This window comes from Vanessa cardui, chromosome 21 (assembly GCF_905220365.1).
Source record: "Vanessa cardui chromosome 21, ilVanCard2.1, whole genome shotgun sequence".
NCBI lineage: Eukaryota > Metazoa > Arthropoda > Insecta > Lepidoptera > Nymphalidae > Vanessa > Vanessa cardui.
The window spans coordinates 12371264-12391766 of record NC_061143.1 but is presented as its reverse complement, the minus strand read 5'-3'; the positions used below and the strand labels follow the sequence as shown (position 1 = coordinate 12391766).

General features: G+C 35.8%; 1 protein-coding gene across 2 annotated transcripts in view; it reads left to right on the top strand.

Moving 5' to 3' along the window:
- The window catches only part of LOC124538873, a 31897-nt gene extending 11421 nt beyond the window's left edge, over positions 1 to 20476 (top strand). Inside the window, exons 1-3 of one of the 2 annotated variants that reach the window (XM_047116116.1) lie at positions 6388 to 6768; positions 17061 to 17121; positions 17272 to 20476. In XM_047116116.1, coding sequence (XP_046972072.1) covers positions 6741 to 6768; positions 17061 to 17121; positions 17272 to 19231 — 2049 coding nt within the window. In that variant the 5' untranslated portion in view covers positions 6388 to 6740 and the 3' untranslated portion in view covers positions 19232 to 20476. Of the gene's footprint in view, positions 1 to 6387; positions 6769 to 17060; positions 17122 to 17271 lie in introns of those variants that run through there. The other variant, XM_047116115.1, reaches the window with a different exon arrangement.
- The last annotated feature ends 27 nt before the right edge of the window (positions 20477 to 20503 follow it).

Genomic DNA, 20503 nt, shown 5'->3' with positions numbered 1-20503 from the left:
AGAACGTTTTAACGTCATATTACTTTGGATAGATTTCGGTTAGCAGCAACGCCGTTACTTAGGTAGCCTTACTCCTTAAATACCTAATATAACTCTTCAATTCTAGCCTCCCCTTCCAACGAGTATCTATCACGTTTTAAACATTAACGTGTTAAATCACTCATTAACAACGTATCCATTACCTGTTCCAATCAAGAAACGAGTTAATACAAACAAACAGATATCACACAGTCCGTGCGACGTATTTATAGCTCTGCTTTAAAATGCACTACAAACAGCTTTTGATTAAAATACTCGTACGTTATTTCTACTGCAGTTTTACTTGAAAAGTTTGGTAGTTTTTCACAAATTCTGCGAGAATCCATAATGCATTTAATCGATCATTTAATAATATAATATTTCGACCACTTTAGCAGATATTGGTAGTAGTAGGTATGGCTATAATGATGACTTTAATGTCAAAGTTATTTTTTTTTCTTTAATCCTCGTGTGTTTCAAGTAGTAAATACACAGGTATTAGTCAAGGGCCTCTATTCTTATATGTATTTAATTATTTAGGTACATAGGTAGGTTGGTGTGTTTACACCAACAGGTACAAGCTCTCAACACTGACCTAAAACAGAGAAATTTTTCTTCACTTTTAACTTTTGATCATAAGTATACTTAATGGTGTTAGATTAAGGTGACTTTTGTCTCAAATGACACTCATTTAAATGTTTAATAAATACTTTTTACAAAAATTTACTTCAGTTTTAAGCCGATTATTCTTAAAATAATCTATATTCCAAACCATTTGATATAATTTGGAGCTATAAGCCCAGAACCGTTTGAATTTAGTATATTTTGATTTATCCGTACTGTGTCATCATTAACGTGTTGTTATATATTATTGTCTATTGGAAAGAGCCCTATTCAAAATGACAAATACCGATAGTATCATAGGGCCCATAAATAAGAGCCGGTTCAAAGACTTGAATTACCTGTAACTGCACGCAGCCGACCACTCTATTAAAGTATTACGCCCGTATATAGCACCGTAGTCCCGCACCGACCATACTATATGTATGGATAGCTTGTTATATGTGTTAATTAGATAGATATAACATTCCTGTGTTTTTGCGGGGGAGTGGCGATTTACCGCGACACGCCCGCGAGTGCGCAGTGAAAGGTGATACGTGCGTGTACGTCATTCCAGCAATTCAATAAGAACTCACTCCACGCATTCATTCGTTACAACCAGACTCACGCATCAAGCTGATACTCTATATTGATCCTTTTAATGTGTCAATTATTATAGTCGATTTCGCATGTCACTTTCAAAACAATTTAAAACTGCGGTGAGTTTCGAGTTACAAAATAGCTGTTAGAGCTATTTGTAAGAATGTGAATGTAATATCAACATAGTGTGATGAATCAAAATAATGAGTAAAATATAACTGTATTGATACATTTGTGCAATAATTCATTTTAATTAAACCGACAACTATCGACCCGGAGATTGAACCCAGGACCTGTAGCCGTGTAAACTGACCACTTAACCAACGAGGCTGCGTTTAAGTTTATATATTGCAATTCTATAAACATAGTTGGCGCTAATTAAATCATTCGAGTCTCTGAATCACGCAGGTTAAATGTTCCTTTGTTCCATTTAATATTAATCCAAAAGCCGATTATACTACGAGTATATCGAGTCTGCAGTCTGCTGTTACTAAAACGTAATGTATCAGGTTGTAATTTATGTCGGACAAATCGAACAAGTATTCAAAATGTTTTGTGAAGTCACTGGGGCGAGGAAAACTAGGAAGAATAATACGTATGATACATTGTGTAGTTTATGTTATTACGGCTAATAATAACTATACATTTGGCAAGGCGCGCCTTCCGTAGAGTCTATTTTAAAATTTAGGGCATTATGTTAACTGTCTTGGAGCCATGCTTGTACGTGGAGTACATCAAAATGTTCTTACTATCAACTGTTCATTTTTTTATAAATAACCATTATTTGTGCTGTGCTGATAATCCCTAGTGGCTAGATTGCGTGAATATTAACGCATCAATCATATGATAAACGGCGATGGAGAATGTTGTGAAAATCTGATAGCGTATACAATCCTGACACATGTGTTTAAAGGAAGAATACAAATAACGCCCTTTCAAGGACACATTCTGATTGTCCGTCTGGAAGCTACGACTTCTTTGCAGATACACATTTATATTGCTTATCAATACTATACCCGATGTATGTGGTGGCAAAAATAAAAAAGAGAAGCGATGAAATATTAAGTAGGTAATTAGCAGTAAAACTGAATTAATCGATCGTTCAGTAGAATACTTTACGAGATATAATTTCGATATGAGATAGGTATGAAATATATATTTTACATTATATGTGTATAACAAAACATTCATAACTATGTATTTAATATTTCTACTTTATTGAAATTGTATCTATCTACAATTATTTTGCACATACTTATGACATACATCTTTTAATCGTCTGGTAGGGAATGCACTGTCAATCCCACCTTTGTTTGGAATTTACTATTGTTGTGGGATACAGTATTTAAATAAATATATAGTTTTGACTTATTTCTGATCTAGATAATTATTAAGGAGAAAACATATACTCCAGAATTGGACTTTGTGCAAACTTAACACCGTATGTGCTTAGTGCTGTTGCAATGCGGTTTGATGGGTCCATTGTGTTATTACTGACGCGATATATTTTTAACTTGTTTTATCCTCTAATATTACCATTAGACCCTTTTCTCCCTCACTCCGCCTGCATGTCACAAAAAAGAAAAAAAATCATAAAGAGGTTTCCCAACATTTATACCATGTACCGTTGAGCTTTTGCGACTTTGATACTTGTCATATCATTCCTAAATTAATTAATGTATGGATTTAAGACACGGAATAGAATAATAATATTATTTATAATGATATGCAGAGCGGGTCCAGTAAGTTGCAGTTGCCAAAGTTATCTGTAATGGTGTCAGCGGAGGCCAGAGGCGTTAGTTTATTATTAATATCGAGTCCCACGTAAGCGAACAATTAAATATGGTCAAGGCAGTTCGTACAGTCGGCTGAACGACGGCTTGTGTCTTTGTACTTGTTTTAAACACATGCGATGCCACACTAGCTTATGAAATTGTGAGTGATGGTTTTTTTTATAAACATATAGAAGTTAAAAAAGGTCGGATTCTACAAAGTAACCTTAGGTAATTGTTAGATCCGTGGGATGTACTGTGAGATAAACGACCAAATATACTTAATGTATTTTAGTACTTATATAACTTCAACAACTCTTCAATAACTTTTTGTATTTATTATGGTTCAATAATCAATATATTGAGATATCTGATGAGAAGCAGATCGAAAATGATGGAGTGACTTTTTGGACTTCAAATTGAGGTAAACGGAAGGACACTGTCTAGCATGAATGGGAACGGGATGTTATTAACTATACAGAAACTTTCTATCAATGAAAGAAGGCCAAACTCTGTCAAATTTATAAATGGAGTAATAGTACCCAACTCTATACCTATCATATTATCGTTTGGTTTTGAAAACTCTGTTAGGCCGCTTATTCCGAATTATAATCTTCTTGATTTCCTGATGTGTTTCAAATCTAAAAAAATAAAGAGACGACTAATTGAAGATCTATTAAACCAATTCACATAAAACTTATATCAGAAGTAGCGGGGCGTTTCGGGGCTAGTGTGAGTATACGACAGACAACTACAGACAGTTTTGCTCGTATCACATATGTTCATACATACAATATATGTTCTTTTAAGCTCATCATTTTATACTCATTGACTACAGTTACTGATCATGTTATTTATTTCATCTGAAATGACTTTATTTTATCAAATACAAATTCTGATTAGCAAATTGACACATCAAAGTGAAGTAGGTACTAAATGACTGCAAATGCAAACGTCATAATGAAACGTCATACGCGCATTTTAAATCCATACAACTTTAGCATTAAAGGTTTTTTAATGTATAATGACCGAAAGTAACAAAATACAAAGTATATTTAACATCCAATTTGCAAATACGTGTCCCACTGTACCCTTTACCGTCGACATGCAAATTGTAGGCCTATAGGGACTTAAGCTCATGCTAATTGGCCAGAGTTATGCATAAAGCGGTCTGACAATTATAATATGAAATGTGAACAGCGAAGCGAGCTGCGCGATAATGTTACCGGGCGCTTTAATGAAGCGATGCCTTTAATTAGACATCGACTTATGTTTCCTCGTTTCGCTTATTCGCGTGTATCAGTTTATTTTTAATTTATCGTTTAGAAAATGCAATTGTTGAAAAACATCAACAAAAGTTGTCGGAAGGTTGAATGCGACAGGTCGACCTGACTATTGTTGTGGTTCATTATGTTTATAGTTCATGACTTGGCGGTAGGGCTTTGTGCAAGGCCGTCTGGGTAGGTACCACCCACTTATCAGTTATTCTACCGCTAAATAATAGTACTCAGTATTGTTGTGTTCCGGTTTGAAGGGTGAGTGAGCCAGTGTAACTACGGGCACAACAAAACAAAACAACAAGGGACAAATTAAAATTAATTTATCTTAGTTCCCAAGGCGGCACATTGACAATGTAAGGAACCAATTTCTAAAACTTTAATAACATAAGAATTAACAACATTAAATGCTTAAATATATATATACAAATATGAACTAAAACTAGTTACTGTATAAATCTTGACCGCGTGGAATGGTGGCAAGAATGCTAGCAGCATTTCCCCGTTGAATCGCAATTCCGATCCTCTGGGCAAAAAACGAACCAGCCCTCCTGTCACCAGTGGAGGCAATGAGGCGAGGTGTTATACTTTTGATGAAGCTTTTTGCACCACTACTCCAAGGGCCAAGCGTTTCGACAGCAAATGGAACAAAAAAGTAATTAGACATAATACACGAATATTTAGTTATTTTTTTGGCTTCAGCTTTTTCCGCAGCGGCACCGGCTCTTAACATTGTTTCTCGGATATGAGATGGGGCCAACGTGTCAACACATGTAGCGTCCCACACAAGGAATAGTTAATATTTCTTACAGCGTCATTGTCTATGTGTGATGGTGACCACTTTCCATCAGGTGGCGCATATGCTCGTCCGCCAACCAATACCATAAAACAAAAAAAAAAGTAATCTCGTACGAAGTTGGCGAAGAAATTCTTGCGAAAAACAATGCATACGTCGCATTAAGTTCTTTCGCATTTATAGTAGTATAGCATTTATAGTAGAGAAGCACGGTGGATTAAGCTCCATGCCATCAGTAGATAAGGTCCTAGCCCAGCTTTCCACAGACGATTTTTAAATAGATAAGATAAATAATAATATATCTGCTTCCGTGCTCTACAGACTACGGGCCGGCTCTGACTCCATCCTAAAGACAGCTGAGAGATATGATTCTCCAAGTGTGCGTCATATTGTACGTTTGTGTGTAACCGGCAACGAAATTGTGACCAAATATTAATTAAGATATCACTTTTAATTATTTTTACTAACCCACTATGGATGCTTTTTATATGAAATGAAGTTTATTTTATTTATTTATTTTTATTAACCGGAACGGTCACAGTTTATGATTTCGTGGAATTATTTAATTTCAAATAAAACCCACGCTACAGTGTCTCATTCAACGAAGGAAAATATTGTTATTATTGACATTTATTTGTACAAGAGCTTATAAAAACATCCTATATATATTAAATTGGTATTTAATTTAATATTTAACAATGTGGTGCAAACGAGCGCTGCATCCAGGGGGTAGTCTCAGCGGCGTGTACATCGTTAATAATGTTTACCTACTGATTTATTTATTGCCGTATCCAGTTCTCTGACGCAACACTATCTTATCAGTGATGCATTAATTTACTTCTAATATACGCGCGCCGGCAAGCGGCTGTAAGCACGAATATAGGTCAGCACTCTGCGTGCAAGTGTCGTTCATTTTGAGTACTTATTAATATTTGATCGAACTATTGCTTAAATTGTAAACTCAAATATTACCGATTACAATGAATCAATGTTATTGATTATACAAGTAAAAATCGATTCTAAATTTACGACGGCAATAAATTTGATTTCCGATTGCGTCGTCCCGTTACTCGTAGCGTGAAAACGTATGACTATATTTGGTATGATCCCGCGCTGCGGCGCCGGCGCGGGCGCAGGCAGCGCAAGCAGCGCGGGCGCAGCGGAAGCGGCTCGATTTAGCCGCGGGCGCGGGCGCACGGGGCGCTCGCCGAAACTAAATACCCAAAAGCGTCTCTGATCGCGCGCCGCCAAATACGGCACGAATCTCGGGTTTCGGCGCGCTGGCACGGCACCAGCCTCCGCGAAAACGCTCTCTATTCCCGTCTAATACTCGTGAAAAACACGTAAAAACGCATTTATTTCTGTAGCGAGCGGCCTCTAAATTTAGGCCGTATGGAAACCGAAAGCAATACGAGCGATTTTGGTCGGGGCCGCGTTGTCTGTATTTAGATTAGACGGCGCGAACGCAGCGCGCGCGACTCGCCTCCGACCCCTGTGCTGATAAGGCGCATCGGCAGTGCATCGTGCTCGCAGACCACCCGTCACCGCCGGTCACCGCCCGCGCCGCCCGCTGCCGTCCCTCGCCGTCCGACACCGTCCGACACCGTCCGTCAGCACCTGCGCTCGCCAGCGCGGTCGCACGGTCTCGCGAGTGTTGTGCCTCTATCAGAGATTTGGATGTCGCAAATGCTACCCGACGCCGGAGGTGATTATGAATTTGCATTCGTTTTAATCTAAATTCGCAGTGTTTTGTTTACGCGTTTTCGAAAAAAAAATGGAAGTGAAACAGTGTATACGAGTTGTACGTTCGATTCATGTGGATGTTTGCAGTTACTAGCCGGTGCTGGGAATATTCATTGATACGATAGCGATTACCAATATCGAAACAGATGTAGAGAAAGATCGCGTCACGCTGAATTGAGTTGATTGGTGATTGCAATTAATCATTGTCTCCTAATCGGAAAACTTTAAATTCTTAACAAAGTGAATATTGTTATAAAGTTCAATCAGTTACTAAAAGTTATTTTGTTGGTATTTATTTAACGCATTGGCTTTTCTAAAACAAACATCGAAACTTGAAGGTTATTCTTCTCTTCTATTACGAACCTCTGGCTAATAAATATTCTCAGAAACAGCAACGTTAATAAAACACGAATGCAAATATAAACAGTTATATTTAATGTCACTTACAGTTGAGAAATTTGTTTGGTCGTTTCATTACATCGGAAAAGTTCAGCTAGCGGCTTGCCCGTATAGGGCATGTGTCAAAACGACTCCCGCGGAGACAAACACTTAACGACTGCATATAATTATCACCTCTATTTGATCGCAATTGTGCTCAGAATGTATTACGTGCGATGCCATACTGTGGAGTTGGGACTCTTCTAAATATACTACTCGGAGATCCTTATCAATGATTGTATAATGTGGTTAAATTACAAATACGATATTTTATTAGTCTTCATTAAAGTAGAGTCTTATTCGAACTTTTGAATCGTTATTTAAATTAAATGTAAACTTACTACTAGTTAGTGTAGTGTGTATGCTCCATTGACAAAAATTATTGTTATTAGTAGTTATTTTTTTTTCTTAAATTGAATAGACAACAATATATATAAACGTACATAAGCATATAATTTGATTCGGTTTATTGACGGAAACAGAAAATGATAAACATTTCTTAACTAACATACTTCTCAATAGTTTTACTATGAATACGATGAATTTGTTAACATATTTTACTTTACCAGTACTACAAAATCTTACTGGAGATTTCAAATTAAACCTAACGATAATCACAATTTTCTTCTAATAAGGAGTTCTAAGTGTTCTAAGTATCAATTTCCTTATTTAATAATAATTTAATTTGTATTCAATAGAATTTTCAATTCTCTTAAGTATTTCAAATAATTATTACAGATCTTGGAGATGTACACTGTTGACATTGGCGTAATTTTGTGTCTTTGACATTTAAGACTAACCTGACATTTGAATATAATCTGCAAACAATGGTAATCAATCACAAATAATGTGTCAATAAATTTATAAGTTACGTACAAATGTTTGTGTCTACTAAGTGTAACAAAGCAACGCCTGTCGAAAATAGGAATAATATACCATTTCCGGGGACTGGTCCACACCAGCAAAACATCCCTATACATACCTATATATGAATGTAGATTAAAAAGTGACCTAAAATTGAACCTTGAGAAACGACCATTTGCAATAGAAAAATACAACACTCCTTATGTCTGCTTAAAACAATAATTCTATAAAGTTTGTCGACATTGGCGTAATTAATAAATTTGTCATTGAAGCGAAGCGTTTATTGTTTACATCACTGCGTAAACATTTAGTAACAACACTCACACAATGCATCTCAATTCTCGATAATAATTTATGCTTCTCCAATACAAGCTGCATTGTTATTGTAAAATTAAGGAAAGGAAAAAATAAGCTCCAATAGTTCCCCAAAACTATTGATTTATTAACCGTATCAGAATATTTACGTTTGCGGTTCGATTTTGTAGTAAAAGCTATAAATAACGCATCGTTAGTCAATGTCTGAGCAGCGCAGCCGCAATTTTTCTTGTGTATTTGTTTATGGGAAGATAATATTAAAATATAGAATGTAAATATTAAAATTGCTTGTACTGGTAAGACAGTTTATTCACCGTACGCGTCCTACGCTCTCCTTATGATTCACGCGATAAATTCCGTTTTCTGTATACCGTATATGGATGCTATTAAAATTCCCTTTAAGATATTTGACTCTATTATAATGCGGAATCTTTACAAAATAATAAAAAAGTGAAGCGGAGCGAAACGTTCCTTCGGATAAAGTATCAGCGTTCTGCAAAAACAATCGTAGGTGTTTTGAATTCGCTAAAGAAAGTTATCGGAATAAAACATAATACGCGCCTAAATTTTAGTTGTTAAATATAAATAAATAAATATGAGACAACATCACATACATTACTCTGATCCCAATGTAAGTAGCTGAAGCACTTGTGTTATGGAAATCAGAAGTAATGACGGTACCACATACACCCAGACCCAAGACAACATAGAAAACTAATGGTAATCTACATCAACTCGGCCGATAATCGAACCCGGGACCTCAGAGCGGCGTACCCATGAAAACCGGTGTACACACCACTCGAGCATGGAGGTTGTCGAAATATGTACGTAGTTACGCTAACAACTCTGATTCAAAAATTGACACTCTTGCCTTGAAGGGTTGCATGTCTGGCTTTAGACATGAAACGTAGCGAATATCCTTAATCTTCAAGCTTCGGATTAATGGTTTGGCCGTAAAGCGTAACAACCAGACAGTGCTTTTGTTATGTATAATATTTGCACAGATTAAACTTACAGCCTCAGCAATAAAATACAATTAGTAGATAGAGCAAATTTAAGTGAAACCTACAGTAATAGAATAATTATATTTTGGTTTATGTAATTGAACGTAATTAAATGTAATTGAACGAAGTATTCATCTTTTATGCAAATGCATAAAAGATGAATTTTCACTTTCAGTTTACGTAACAAATTATTTAGTTATACTTATATGAAGATGCAACATCGTTGTAAGAATATACAAGGAAATAGATTTGAATAAATAATTCATATATATAAGTTAAATTTTATAAAAGAAACAAGTGGTTATTTTGAGTGAGCAAGTTTCATTTCTTGTAAATGTAAATATGTAATTTCCCAAAAATCGATGATGAAATAATTGTTACACACATAATTAACTATTAACACGTATCCTTAATTAAAAATAAATATTTTCTAAAAATCATTTCCCATATGAAGCATTAATTGGGTAAATTCGTGACGTGTGTCAAAGCGCTGGCCGCGCGCCAGTGGCCGCGCGCTCGTAACGCGTGTGAGAGCGTACGATTACATCACAGAACTTTTTATATTTATTCGGATTCCCGCTAACATCAATATTAAAACAATGTTGTCGAATTATGATACACATTTCTAAGATAGTAAAAGTGTATGATCTGGTTTCTGACGCCAAAGGATTTTTTACTTTCATCACGGGTGCTAATCTGTTCGCGTTGTACATGAACAACAACACGTGCCATATCGTTCTTTGTTAATAGTTCGCGATCGTAAAAAGTTGTAACATCTTATCGCAGTGAGACCAACCGATAGTTAGCAAATTCGCAATCATGTTGCAACATTCAAATTATATATAAACTACGAGTGCATTACATAACGTATATAACATATTAAGACGTGCTCTAAGCACAAACAAATCTCAATAGAAGCATATTATTATTTAGTAGCGAGTTGTGGTAAGGCTTTGTGTAGGCCCAGAGTCAGTATCATTAATCAATTGTTTAAACGCCAAACACAAATGGTTTTTACTGCTGAAATTCAAATTTAAATAACCCATCTTTAGAGCGAGTGTAGTGACAAGCACAATGAATAAAACATGTTAAAGCTCATAGGTGTACATTATCTGTGCTCTGTGCAGTGTTTCTTCAAGATCAATTATTACACATAAAAAATAAAAGTAACAGTAGTAAGATTTCGGTTATCCCCTTTATTTATTTAATATATGAAACGGAAATGAAAAACAGATAGAACATGGATGCTTACAGTTGTTAGAAACCCAAATAATTACGAACGAACTTCTCGTTTAATTTATCGTTGACGCATACGACTCGAGAATAGACGACAACAAATAAGTTGTCAACCTTATATGGTAATATTACAATTTGTCTTGAATTATTGTTTTTGTTTGTTATTTTTTATGTGATAAATAAAATGAAAAATTACAAAATAAAATCCAAATATAGTTCCGTAAATACAATACCGCGCAGACTGTGGAAAAACTACTACTATATACAAATAAATATAAATATTACAGGGACAGTTGGCTGTCACTTTAGAAACACATAAACTCCATGCAAATGTTTTGCATTTTCTAATAAATAGTGTTAGTAGGCTCTTTACGTATTTAATTCAAAATTATGCCTCTGTTTATTCGCTCTATTCATGATGGTAATGAACCCCTGACCGATTACCATCATTGGGTCTATTCTTCATTATATTATACAGTGCTGCGTGGGAGTGTAAACACTACTGTGTTTTTCTGCGCATTACATGGGAGGATAATCCGATACGATTGGAAAGAGTTCAAGCACAGGCCTTATTAGACTTACTTTATTCCTTCCTTCGTGCTGTTGCATTTGTGGACAGATATGACCAATGACCTCCAGGTCTACAGTCGAATAAGATATCCTGGAGCAATGATGTAAGGGCAAAACAATATAAATCACAATTATAAATTAATGAACGTTCATCAGTTCGAAGTAAGTCATCGGAGTCGGTTGCCTACTCGTCACCGCAAACGAGTGAGAATTCATTCAAGTGAGGAAAATATATTTTTATTTATTCTTAGCAGATTCAGACTTAACGATATTAGATATAGCAGGGTCCAATATAGACTATAATAAGTTTAGGGACCAGGATTATTATTGTTTATAGAAATGACTTATCTGATAGAAAGTGGTCAAAATCGCCCATAGACATTGGCTCTGTAAGAAATATTAACAATAACTCACTTTGTCAATAAAACTAAACTGTTGTGCCTATAGTTAGGCGGGCTCACTCACCCTTCAAACGTAGAATATTTGATAAGTGGGTGATACCTACCCAGAAAGGTTTCCACAAAGCAAAATAATTTACATAGCAAAGCCGCGTTTTGGATTTAGTCCCGAACCCTCGCCTCAAGAAGAAAATAAAATGTAGGTACATTATGACATAAGACTCAAAATAAAAAAAGAGACAAATTGATTCAAAACACAACATAATAAATTAATTATTAGGTATCTGCGCCTTGTATGGCAAAATATTACGATGTATTATTATTCGGAGGCAGGATGATTCACTCAATTGCCGATGTTTGGGCTAGTCCAAAAATAAATGAGAATTCAGTTTTAGTGTACGATTTAGTGCGAAGATTACGACTACATTAACTGACCACCCGCGCTGATCGTGTATCAAAGCTCGAAGTATTTCTTTTTTTTATATATTTGGTAATATCTCGCTCCTGGACGTAGGCTCATCTAAAAGGAGAAGTTTTATTACTTATTCAACCTTGGTGCTTCGGTGAGGGTTAACGTTTAATGTAAATAATAATGCAAAAAATTTTTTTCTCATAAATTACAGAATACCTATTATTTAATTAATTATTAGTAATTAGTGTTCACACATATATATTTGGCCTATTTATACAGACGAGAGAACACACAATGGAGACATACTGTGCATTTATTAATTTCATTTGAACGAGTATACCTATTGTTTGTATCGCTTTTGGTACCTTACTACGTATGCAACAATAATAATATTTCATTATATGTTATGAATATATGTTTACATTTTAGATAAACTTAAGATTCGAATTTGTTTCATGAGCATAGACTCGAGTGTAACTAAGTCACATATATCACTTATCAGTGTCAAAATATTCTGGAAATTATGTTAATTGTGTATTTGTAACTGTTTCTTTGATGTTTTTGATTCGAAACTCTAAGACTCTTTAATTTATTACGTTTATTAGCCAAGGACTTCAATCTATATTCGTCAAAACTCTTCCTGACTGAGTTATATTTCAGTATATTCGTGAAAATTTATGTTATTTGAAAGTCGAGATGGTCCAGTGGATCTTGATTCAGATCAGAAGTTGAATTCCAGGCAGCACCACAGAATTTTACTCTGTTTAATTTGTATTTATAATTCATCCATGTCTGCGCACCCACTTGTGCAATGTAATATGTCCTGTACGTAGTTGGCTGGTCTCTTTTGGCTTCGATCGCCGAAGCCACTCTCTTCGTTCTACTAACGCTTCCCATCAAGGTGGTAGAATAAGGTGCAAGCTTTCATCTTATAAGAGAATGCATTTGCATTTGCAAGGAAAAAACATTCTCTCTTTTAGTTTTATATTAAAAGTTACAGATGGTTAAAATACAAATCTTTTTAAAATAGAAGTATCCTGAAGATTACATACGTTACGTTTATTCAATAAATAAATTGTTAAAAGTTAAAATAATGAAAATAATGTTTACTACATTTTATTGAGAAATATTTCCGTAACATATGACTCACTTCAGTTAATAGTGACAAGTCTACATTGTATTTTTTACAAACAGTTATTACGTATTCATAATAGATGAGTCACCTAATTTGCGAGATGAACATCAATAGACCTAATCGTTTAATTACGTATTTATGTATCATTTGTATCTCATTATGTATTCCGAAGGACTTGTATGGTGCTCATTCATTTTATTAATCTTTAATTCATTAATTACATACTTAAATATATCTATATTCTATATGTGTTAGTAAATATTAGTAAAAATTACGGTAATGGCCAACCGTAACCAATATTTTCTGTGTTTTTTTTACCTTCCATTTAGTGTAAAAGTTCTGCTAAGAGAGAGGATTGTAATCCAACGAACCTGCTAGTGACCTAGTGTAAGTATCACAAGGGGTCCGAATATAGTTGAGCCATTGACTTACGTTTTATTCTCACATTGTTTTCTAGATCTTCTGAGATATTTATCGAAGTTTCGTGAACTTTGTCTGTCCGTTTCTCTTGTTATTCAGCAGATATCTTCACTCCCTAATATTCCTGAGTTTTTCAGGACTCCTGTATTCTTACCACAGCAAACTAAACTTTCTAGTTTTTATATAGGTAATTTAATTAATATAAAGAAACATTTTTTTTGCCTCACTCTCCTAATCCGACTGCATAACATACAGTTCAAATTGAGAACCGATGGCTTGTACTGTTTAAGGAGAATTCATTTAACAAAATACTTGGTTTGAATCCAGATCCTCCTGAACCGAAGAAATCTAACAATAGGGATGTAGAAAATACAGATCAGAAGGATTTTTTGTCAACATGTTTGCAAGGCAGCTTCTCCTTAATCTAATTCCTCTTTATATTTATATATTCTATACTTAGAATATTTTCTCAATACTATTTATGGGGGGCTTGAACAAATAAATACCGTTAGTTTTATTGGGAAGCGCGTATTGATTTATTCGGCGTTGATCCAGCGCCGCGCTGTGACTCAGCGATAATATTTATTTACGTCGACGCGTCTCTCATTACGCGCAACTGGATTAATGGAAGATCGCCATTAATATAATGAACTGCTTTAGGAATTTACGTGTTGACGGCGTCGTAGTATGTAAATGTCGGTAACGATGCTAGTGTATGTATGCTAAACACTAGGTTTATGTAAATTGCAAAATCGTATTTATATTCCTTTTGTCCCACACTTTTGGAAGCAATAATTATTATTATCCATCAAATATGTATGGAAAACAAATTCTGTCAATTCTAATAGTTATATGGTCTGCAATATTAGTTTTTTACAATTCTTTAACGAGCATTCACTAGCGATACCCATATGAAAAAATAAAGTTCTCACTGATATCAACAATTTATTGTCAATTTTAGGACTATCATCAATATATATTCAATACATCTTAAGAGATTTATAATAATTGTTAAGAAATAATCAGACAATTTTTACAAAAAATATTTTAAAACATCCATGCCTCATCGCATGCAGTGATTACATATAATCATTCAAGTTTATTTCTATGTCTCATTAGACATAGACTAAGTCAAGGTATACTTATAAGTTAGGTACTTTAATCGCTTTACGTAAGGAATTATACGTTATGCCTAGAATAATTAATCAAATTCAACGTTAATATTTACGTCACGCATACATTGTTTTAAAAAATATAATTACATGATTACCTACCCTATTTAATTCGTTTCGTTGGAAGCATTCTATCAAAATACATCTTATAAAAATAACTTATATAAAACACAGCCGAATAACAAATTTATCATTAGCAAATAAAAATTTCAAAGTTCCTGTGTGTCCCTGGTAGTTTATAGATTAGCTATTCAATTATTGCTAGAATAACCCTTGAAATAATATCGATTATAACAATATGTGGTAATTATGCAAAAGGAAATAATAGTTACATCTTTTTTTTGTGATATCTGAACGCATGAACACTGACATTTAACCCATTTAGAATTTTTTGTTAATGGTTTTAATATGATAGAAATTTATATAACAGCATATAGATTTACAGCATGCTATATTATATCCTCTTTGGAGTTTGTACAGTGCACACGTAGAGTGCCGACAGTAACTCTAGCTGGTGGTGAGAATAGCCCATACCATCTTCGGGTGTGTTGTTGCGAAACCCGTGCTGCATATTTCTGGCGACTACTCACCGCTCGGGTTACGAGGGACCGATTAAGACACGCTGACTGACTCGGATGCTCCAGTTTGGGATTGGGGTGTTGGTTACGTTTTGGCATACCTTAATATGTATATGGCTCTAACTATTCGTAGACTATATCATTCCATTATATTCTTATTCAATCGACATTTTCTCTCTTATTGGGTAGATTTTCCAAAACCATGTCAGGATATAAATATATTTATACGCATATAAATGATTCTCCAAGTTCTATTTATATTTAGTTTATAAATATCCCGCTGATCACTTTAAATCATCGAATATTTTATATTGTATTTATTATCAAACTATGGAACTTTAATATTTTGCGAAAATTTCGTACTCATATAAAAATAAAACGCGATTGATGCGACAAGGCCGTCTGTACGAACTACTCATTATTAAGTCTCAATAACACTTCTTCCCGAGTGATCTCAGTACAGTGACTAATTTGAGGATGACCTCAAATTAGTTAGTTTTAGTAGTTAGTTTCTGGGTATGAACCTAAAAACTTGAATCGGTCGACAGCTCGTATGGTAGGAGCCGTGGGACGAGACGCATGCGGAAACGTAGATATTTCTTAATTCCATATTTTTAACCGACTTCAAAAAAAGGAGGAGGTTCTCAATTCGTCGGGGCCTTTTTTTTTTTTTTTTTTTTTTATTTTTTATGTATGTTACCGAATTACTCGAAGATGGCTGGGCCGATTTTGACAATTCTTTTTTTGTTTGAAAGGGCATGTTTTACAGGTGGTCCCATTGTCAGGAGATCAGGATCTGATGATGGGATCCTGGAGAAATCGAGGGAACTCCTCAAATTTTATAGGCACACCTATAGTGATTTCGGTTTTATTCAAAGTGCCTTGGTCATATGCTCACAAAAAGTGACATTTGATGAAGTGGAACTGATGATGAAGACCACAACTGGTAATTAGAACCTATTAGTACCTAAGTAACTATTTTACGGGTTTAGTTCTATTTTTAAGATAGTCGCCAAGCAATTGATGTTAGTAAACATGCCTATGATGAAGTCTAGCTGATGGTAGACTACCAGGAGAATTCCTCAATGTTTAACGGCATTGCATCGGGAAAAATGGTATTGTCTAATTGGCAATGAGCAGTTTACATTAGGTTATTGTAACTTAGGTAACGCTTAATTTGAGTTGCAGTCCACATCGTATTGAAACGACGTTGAGTTATGTTCAGAGTCGAAAGCCGAAATGTACTGAGTATAATAAAGTGAATGACAAACAATACCAATTGTAATTATAAATAACAAAACAACACTGAAAAGCATTAAATAAATTTTTATAAATAAAAAAAAACCGCCTTCAAAAATGAACTAAAAAGAAAAAAATAATCAGTTACATCCATATCCAATTTACGATTTTTTAATCACCTTTTGAAGTCGGTGCCAATAAATAGATTTAGTTTTTGTATGTATGTATTATGTACCTATATTAGCAATGTTGGCACCGACTTTGAGAGGTGATTAAATAATCGTAAATGGGATATGGATGTAACTGATTATTTTTTTCTTTTTAGTTCATTTTTGAAGGCGGTTTTTTTTTATTTATAAAAATTTATTCCGCATCGACTTGTGTTTTATTTGTAAATGTAATTAACAAATATGTCCGTATATTTAGCGAATCGAGGTACTGGAAGATACTAAAATGTACTTTGGTTGTTCCAGAAGTGATGCGGCGCGCGGCGTGCGGCGACGCCGGTGTTCCCGCGCCGCGCCGCGCCCCCGCGTCAGTACTCCTACTATACTAATGTCTAGCTAAATATTTATTACAAGAATTAGTAATCGTATAGAATAAACAATGAGAGTTGCTTTTTAAGTCATTAGTTTGTAAGATAGAATCTATATACATAATTGAATTTTATATTAATCGTTGCAGTTCGTCAGAGAATAAGGAGCTTCTTCGTCGGCAACTTCTCTCGGCCAGTAAGGAGCGAAACGTCGATAAATCCGACCCGCCCAAGGTGAAGCACACGCGGAGCAGGCAGAAAAACCGGTGGAAGTTAAAATTCCACCACCAAGCGCTGCCCCAGGAATACTTGGACCACTACGAGCAGAGCCTTCAGAGGGCGAATAATAAGAAGAAGACCCCAGAAAAACCAAAGGAAGCGGCCGTTGAGAACAATTTCACTAATGAAACTTTCAAAATTTGGGCGCAAAGGTTAGCTGGAGTTCAGAAGGAGACTGGAACCCTGACGGTGCCTCAGGCGACTGTTTTGAATATGGCAGCTAGAAATAAGGAGGAAAAGAAAAAGAAGGCTCCCGCTATCACACCCAGCAAAATTATGACGTACGAAGACCTACCCTACATGGGGGAGATGACGTTAAACAATTCTAAGCCTCGACGCGGTCGGAAACCGAAGAAGGCCGATATTTGTCACTTAATCTACGAGAACTATGGCACGGTTGTACCGGGTCAGCCTCCGCCTCAGGAGCGACTGAGCCAAGGGAACGCATGCCCGGCGTTTAGGAGTACAAACACACCTCACAACACGTCAAAGACAGATTTACAGAACAAAATAATTTCAAGCCTTCTGGAAAGGAAACTGTCACAAGAACAAAAACGACGTCTAGAGAATCCTTCGCCGCCACGATTCTGCAGTCCCGACGAACCAATGCCGGAGGCGCCGGCCACGACCGCCGGCCCGCTGCACAGCGACGACGAACCTCTCAATCTCTGCATAAGAGATCTACATGATTTGAAGTTACAAATTCAAAAGAAATTTGGCAACATCTACACAACGCCCGAAGTTAAAGCTGAAATTGAAGACTGTATAGAACAAGAAAATTTAAAAAGTGAACAACCTAATGCTATCTCTGTTATACAACGGAATACAAACGTGCCTCCAACGGCTAGCAGCTCACCTGATCTCTCTCGGCAATCGAGAAATATATCCCCGACTCTATCTGAACCAGTACAGTCTACAGTCAGTCCAGACGACGACAAATTTCCAGGCTACATATATTGGCCAAATGCAGGTATATACATGCATCCTTTAGCGTTACAGACCCAACTGTTGTATTACCAAAGGCTGGCAGCTTCTGGGCAGCTCCCGTTCCCTCCCGAGGATCGCGATAAAGTTTCAACACCGAGCAGTGAGAGCACTACCACGGACGCATCGCCAGATGAGGGCAAGAATAAATTGGTGCTAAAACAAATATCGGAACTTCTGGACCCAAAGGTGATAAAGCAAGTCGAGGAAAGAAAAAGTCCAGAGCTTGCGAAGAAGAGAGCGTCGCCTAAACTCGTCCAGGGGCCTGTTAAGAGAAAAAGATCAGCAATATTTATTCCTCCTATGCCGGCTAAAAATAGTACCACAACCCCGACCACAGAAGTCAGCATTTGCAAATTCAAATTCACAGGCGGCTCTAAGCCATCCCTGCAAGAGAAGAAGATGCTATCGGTGGACTCCGGGGGCAACTTCAGGTACTACAGCGGGACGGGCAACAAAGGAAACAAAGGTTACGAGTACTTACAAAAGGACTCGAACCAAGGAAGAAACACCGAATCTGTAGCGTCGATATCGACAGAACCCAAGACCGATCCTCAAAATACCGCCGCGCTCAAAGATGACCTGAACAAAAAGAAAAGAAAGTCAAGGAAGACATTGCAAAGGGAGAAATTGGAACAAACTTTTAAAGAAAAGGGCTTTCTGATCCAGACCCAGCAACTGCAGTCGGCCGAGGGCGCCACGTACTGCAAGTTCAGACAACTGAGGAAGTTCACACGATACCTGTTCAGGAGTTGGAAGGACTACCTGCCGGGAGAATTGGACGACCGGCCGAGCGACCCGCCGAGCGAGCCGCCGCCGCCCGCCGGCGAGGCCGAGTGGGCGTAGCGCCCGCCGGCTGTGGGCGGGCGGCCTAAGACTTGAAGCCCCTTCGCGAGCTGACTTGCATTTAAAAACAAATCTTCGGTATATAGTGAGACTTATTAATTTCGATCTGTTTTCATTCGTACATCCGTCCATATTTTTTTATTAAATTATTATCACGTTTATTAATAAATCGGCGTCGAATATTAGTTTTTTTAATTATAAAATCGTGTAAAATAAAATATTTAATATATTGTTGTTTTGTTGAACGAGTGATTTGTGTTTGTTGAGGAATTAACTGTATATTTCGTGGGCAAATGTTGCCGAAAGATTGTTGTAGACACTAAAATTATAATTAGTGTTTTAATCTGTGCCTTATTAACTAGATTACTAACTAGTCAATTGAAACCTCTAACATAGTTTTATAAAATATTTTTTAAAGTTTTAAGTTAAGATTTTATATTTAAGGCTGAATAAATGGGACTGTTTAAAAGGAATTGTATCACCAAAATTAAAAATATTAAATTGTATATACTTTTTTATGATATATGAAATAGGTTTCTCCATGATTCATGCGAGTGTTTCCAGTGAGATTTGTAGCAGAACAAGTTATTTATATTAATTTAAATGTTTCAATATAATTTTTGGAATTCAATTGTTTTAACTAAACTGTCTAAGATCGTAAATGTATATCAATCGAGTTATTCTAGTCACTGTTGTTAGTTTGTATTATAATGTAAATATAAGTTTAAATTCGTTAATTAATTATAAAATAAGACTCAATTTTGTACTCAATAAACTTTATTACGAAAAAAAACTCAAATAATTCTGTGATTACGAAAAAATGCAATTAAACAGGAATGTAAAATGTAAACCAATAAATTAACCAGATTACAACATTGTGATTTATTTAACAACGGAAGCCCTGAGCCGGTTACTTCAAAACTTGGTCCCTATTATAAAACTCCAACATCCACATCGGCGGTTTGTGCGCAATAGAAAAGTATACAAAATTATCCTTACACTAACCCTTCACAAAATTCCGGTCGGAAACTGTGCGACATACAAAGGCACTTAACACTATACTATAAAATGATAGAAAACTTCAACTTTACCATAGAGGTGTATATAGAATATAACATGTATAACAACTGCGGCTCTCGTTTACGCGAAACGAGACTTACACACTACAGAGGAGCTCGCCGCGCTGCGTGATTTTAGGTATTTTTTGCGGCGCAACCGCTCATACAATAAAAAAATATATACTCTACAAATAGTAAAGAGCTGAGATGGCTC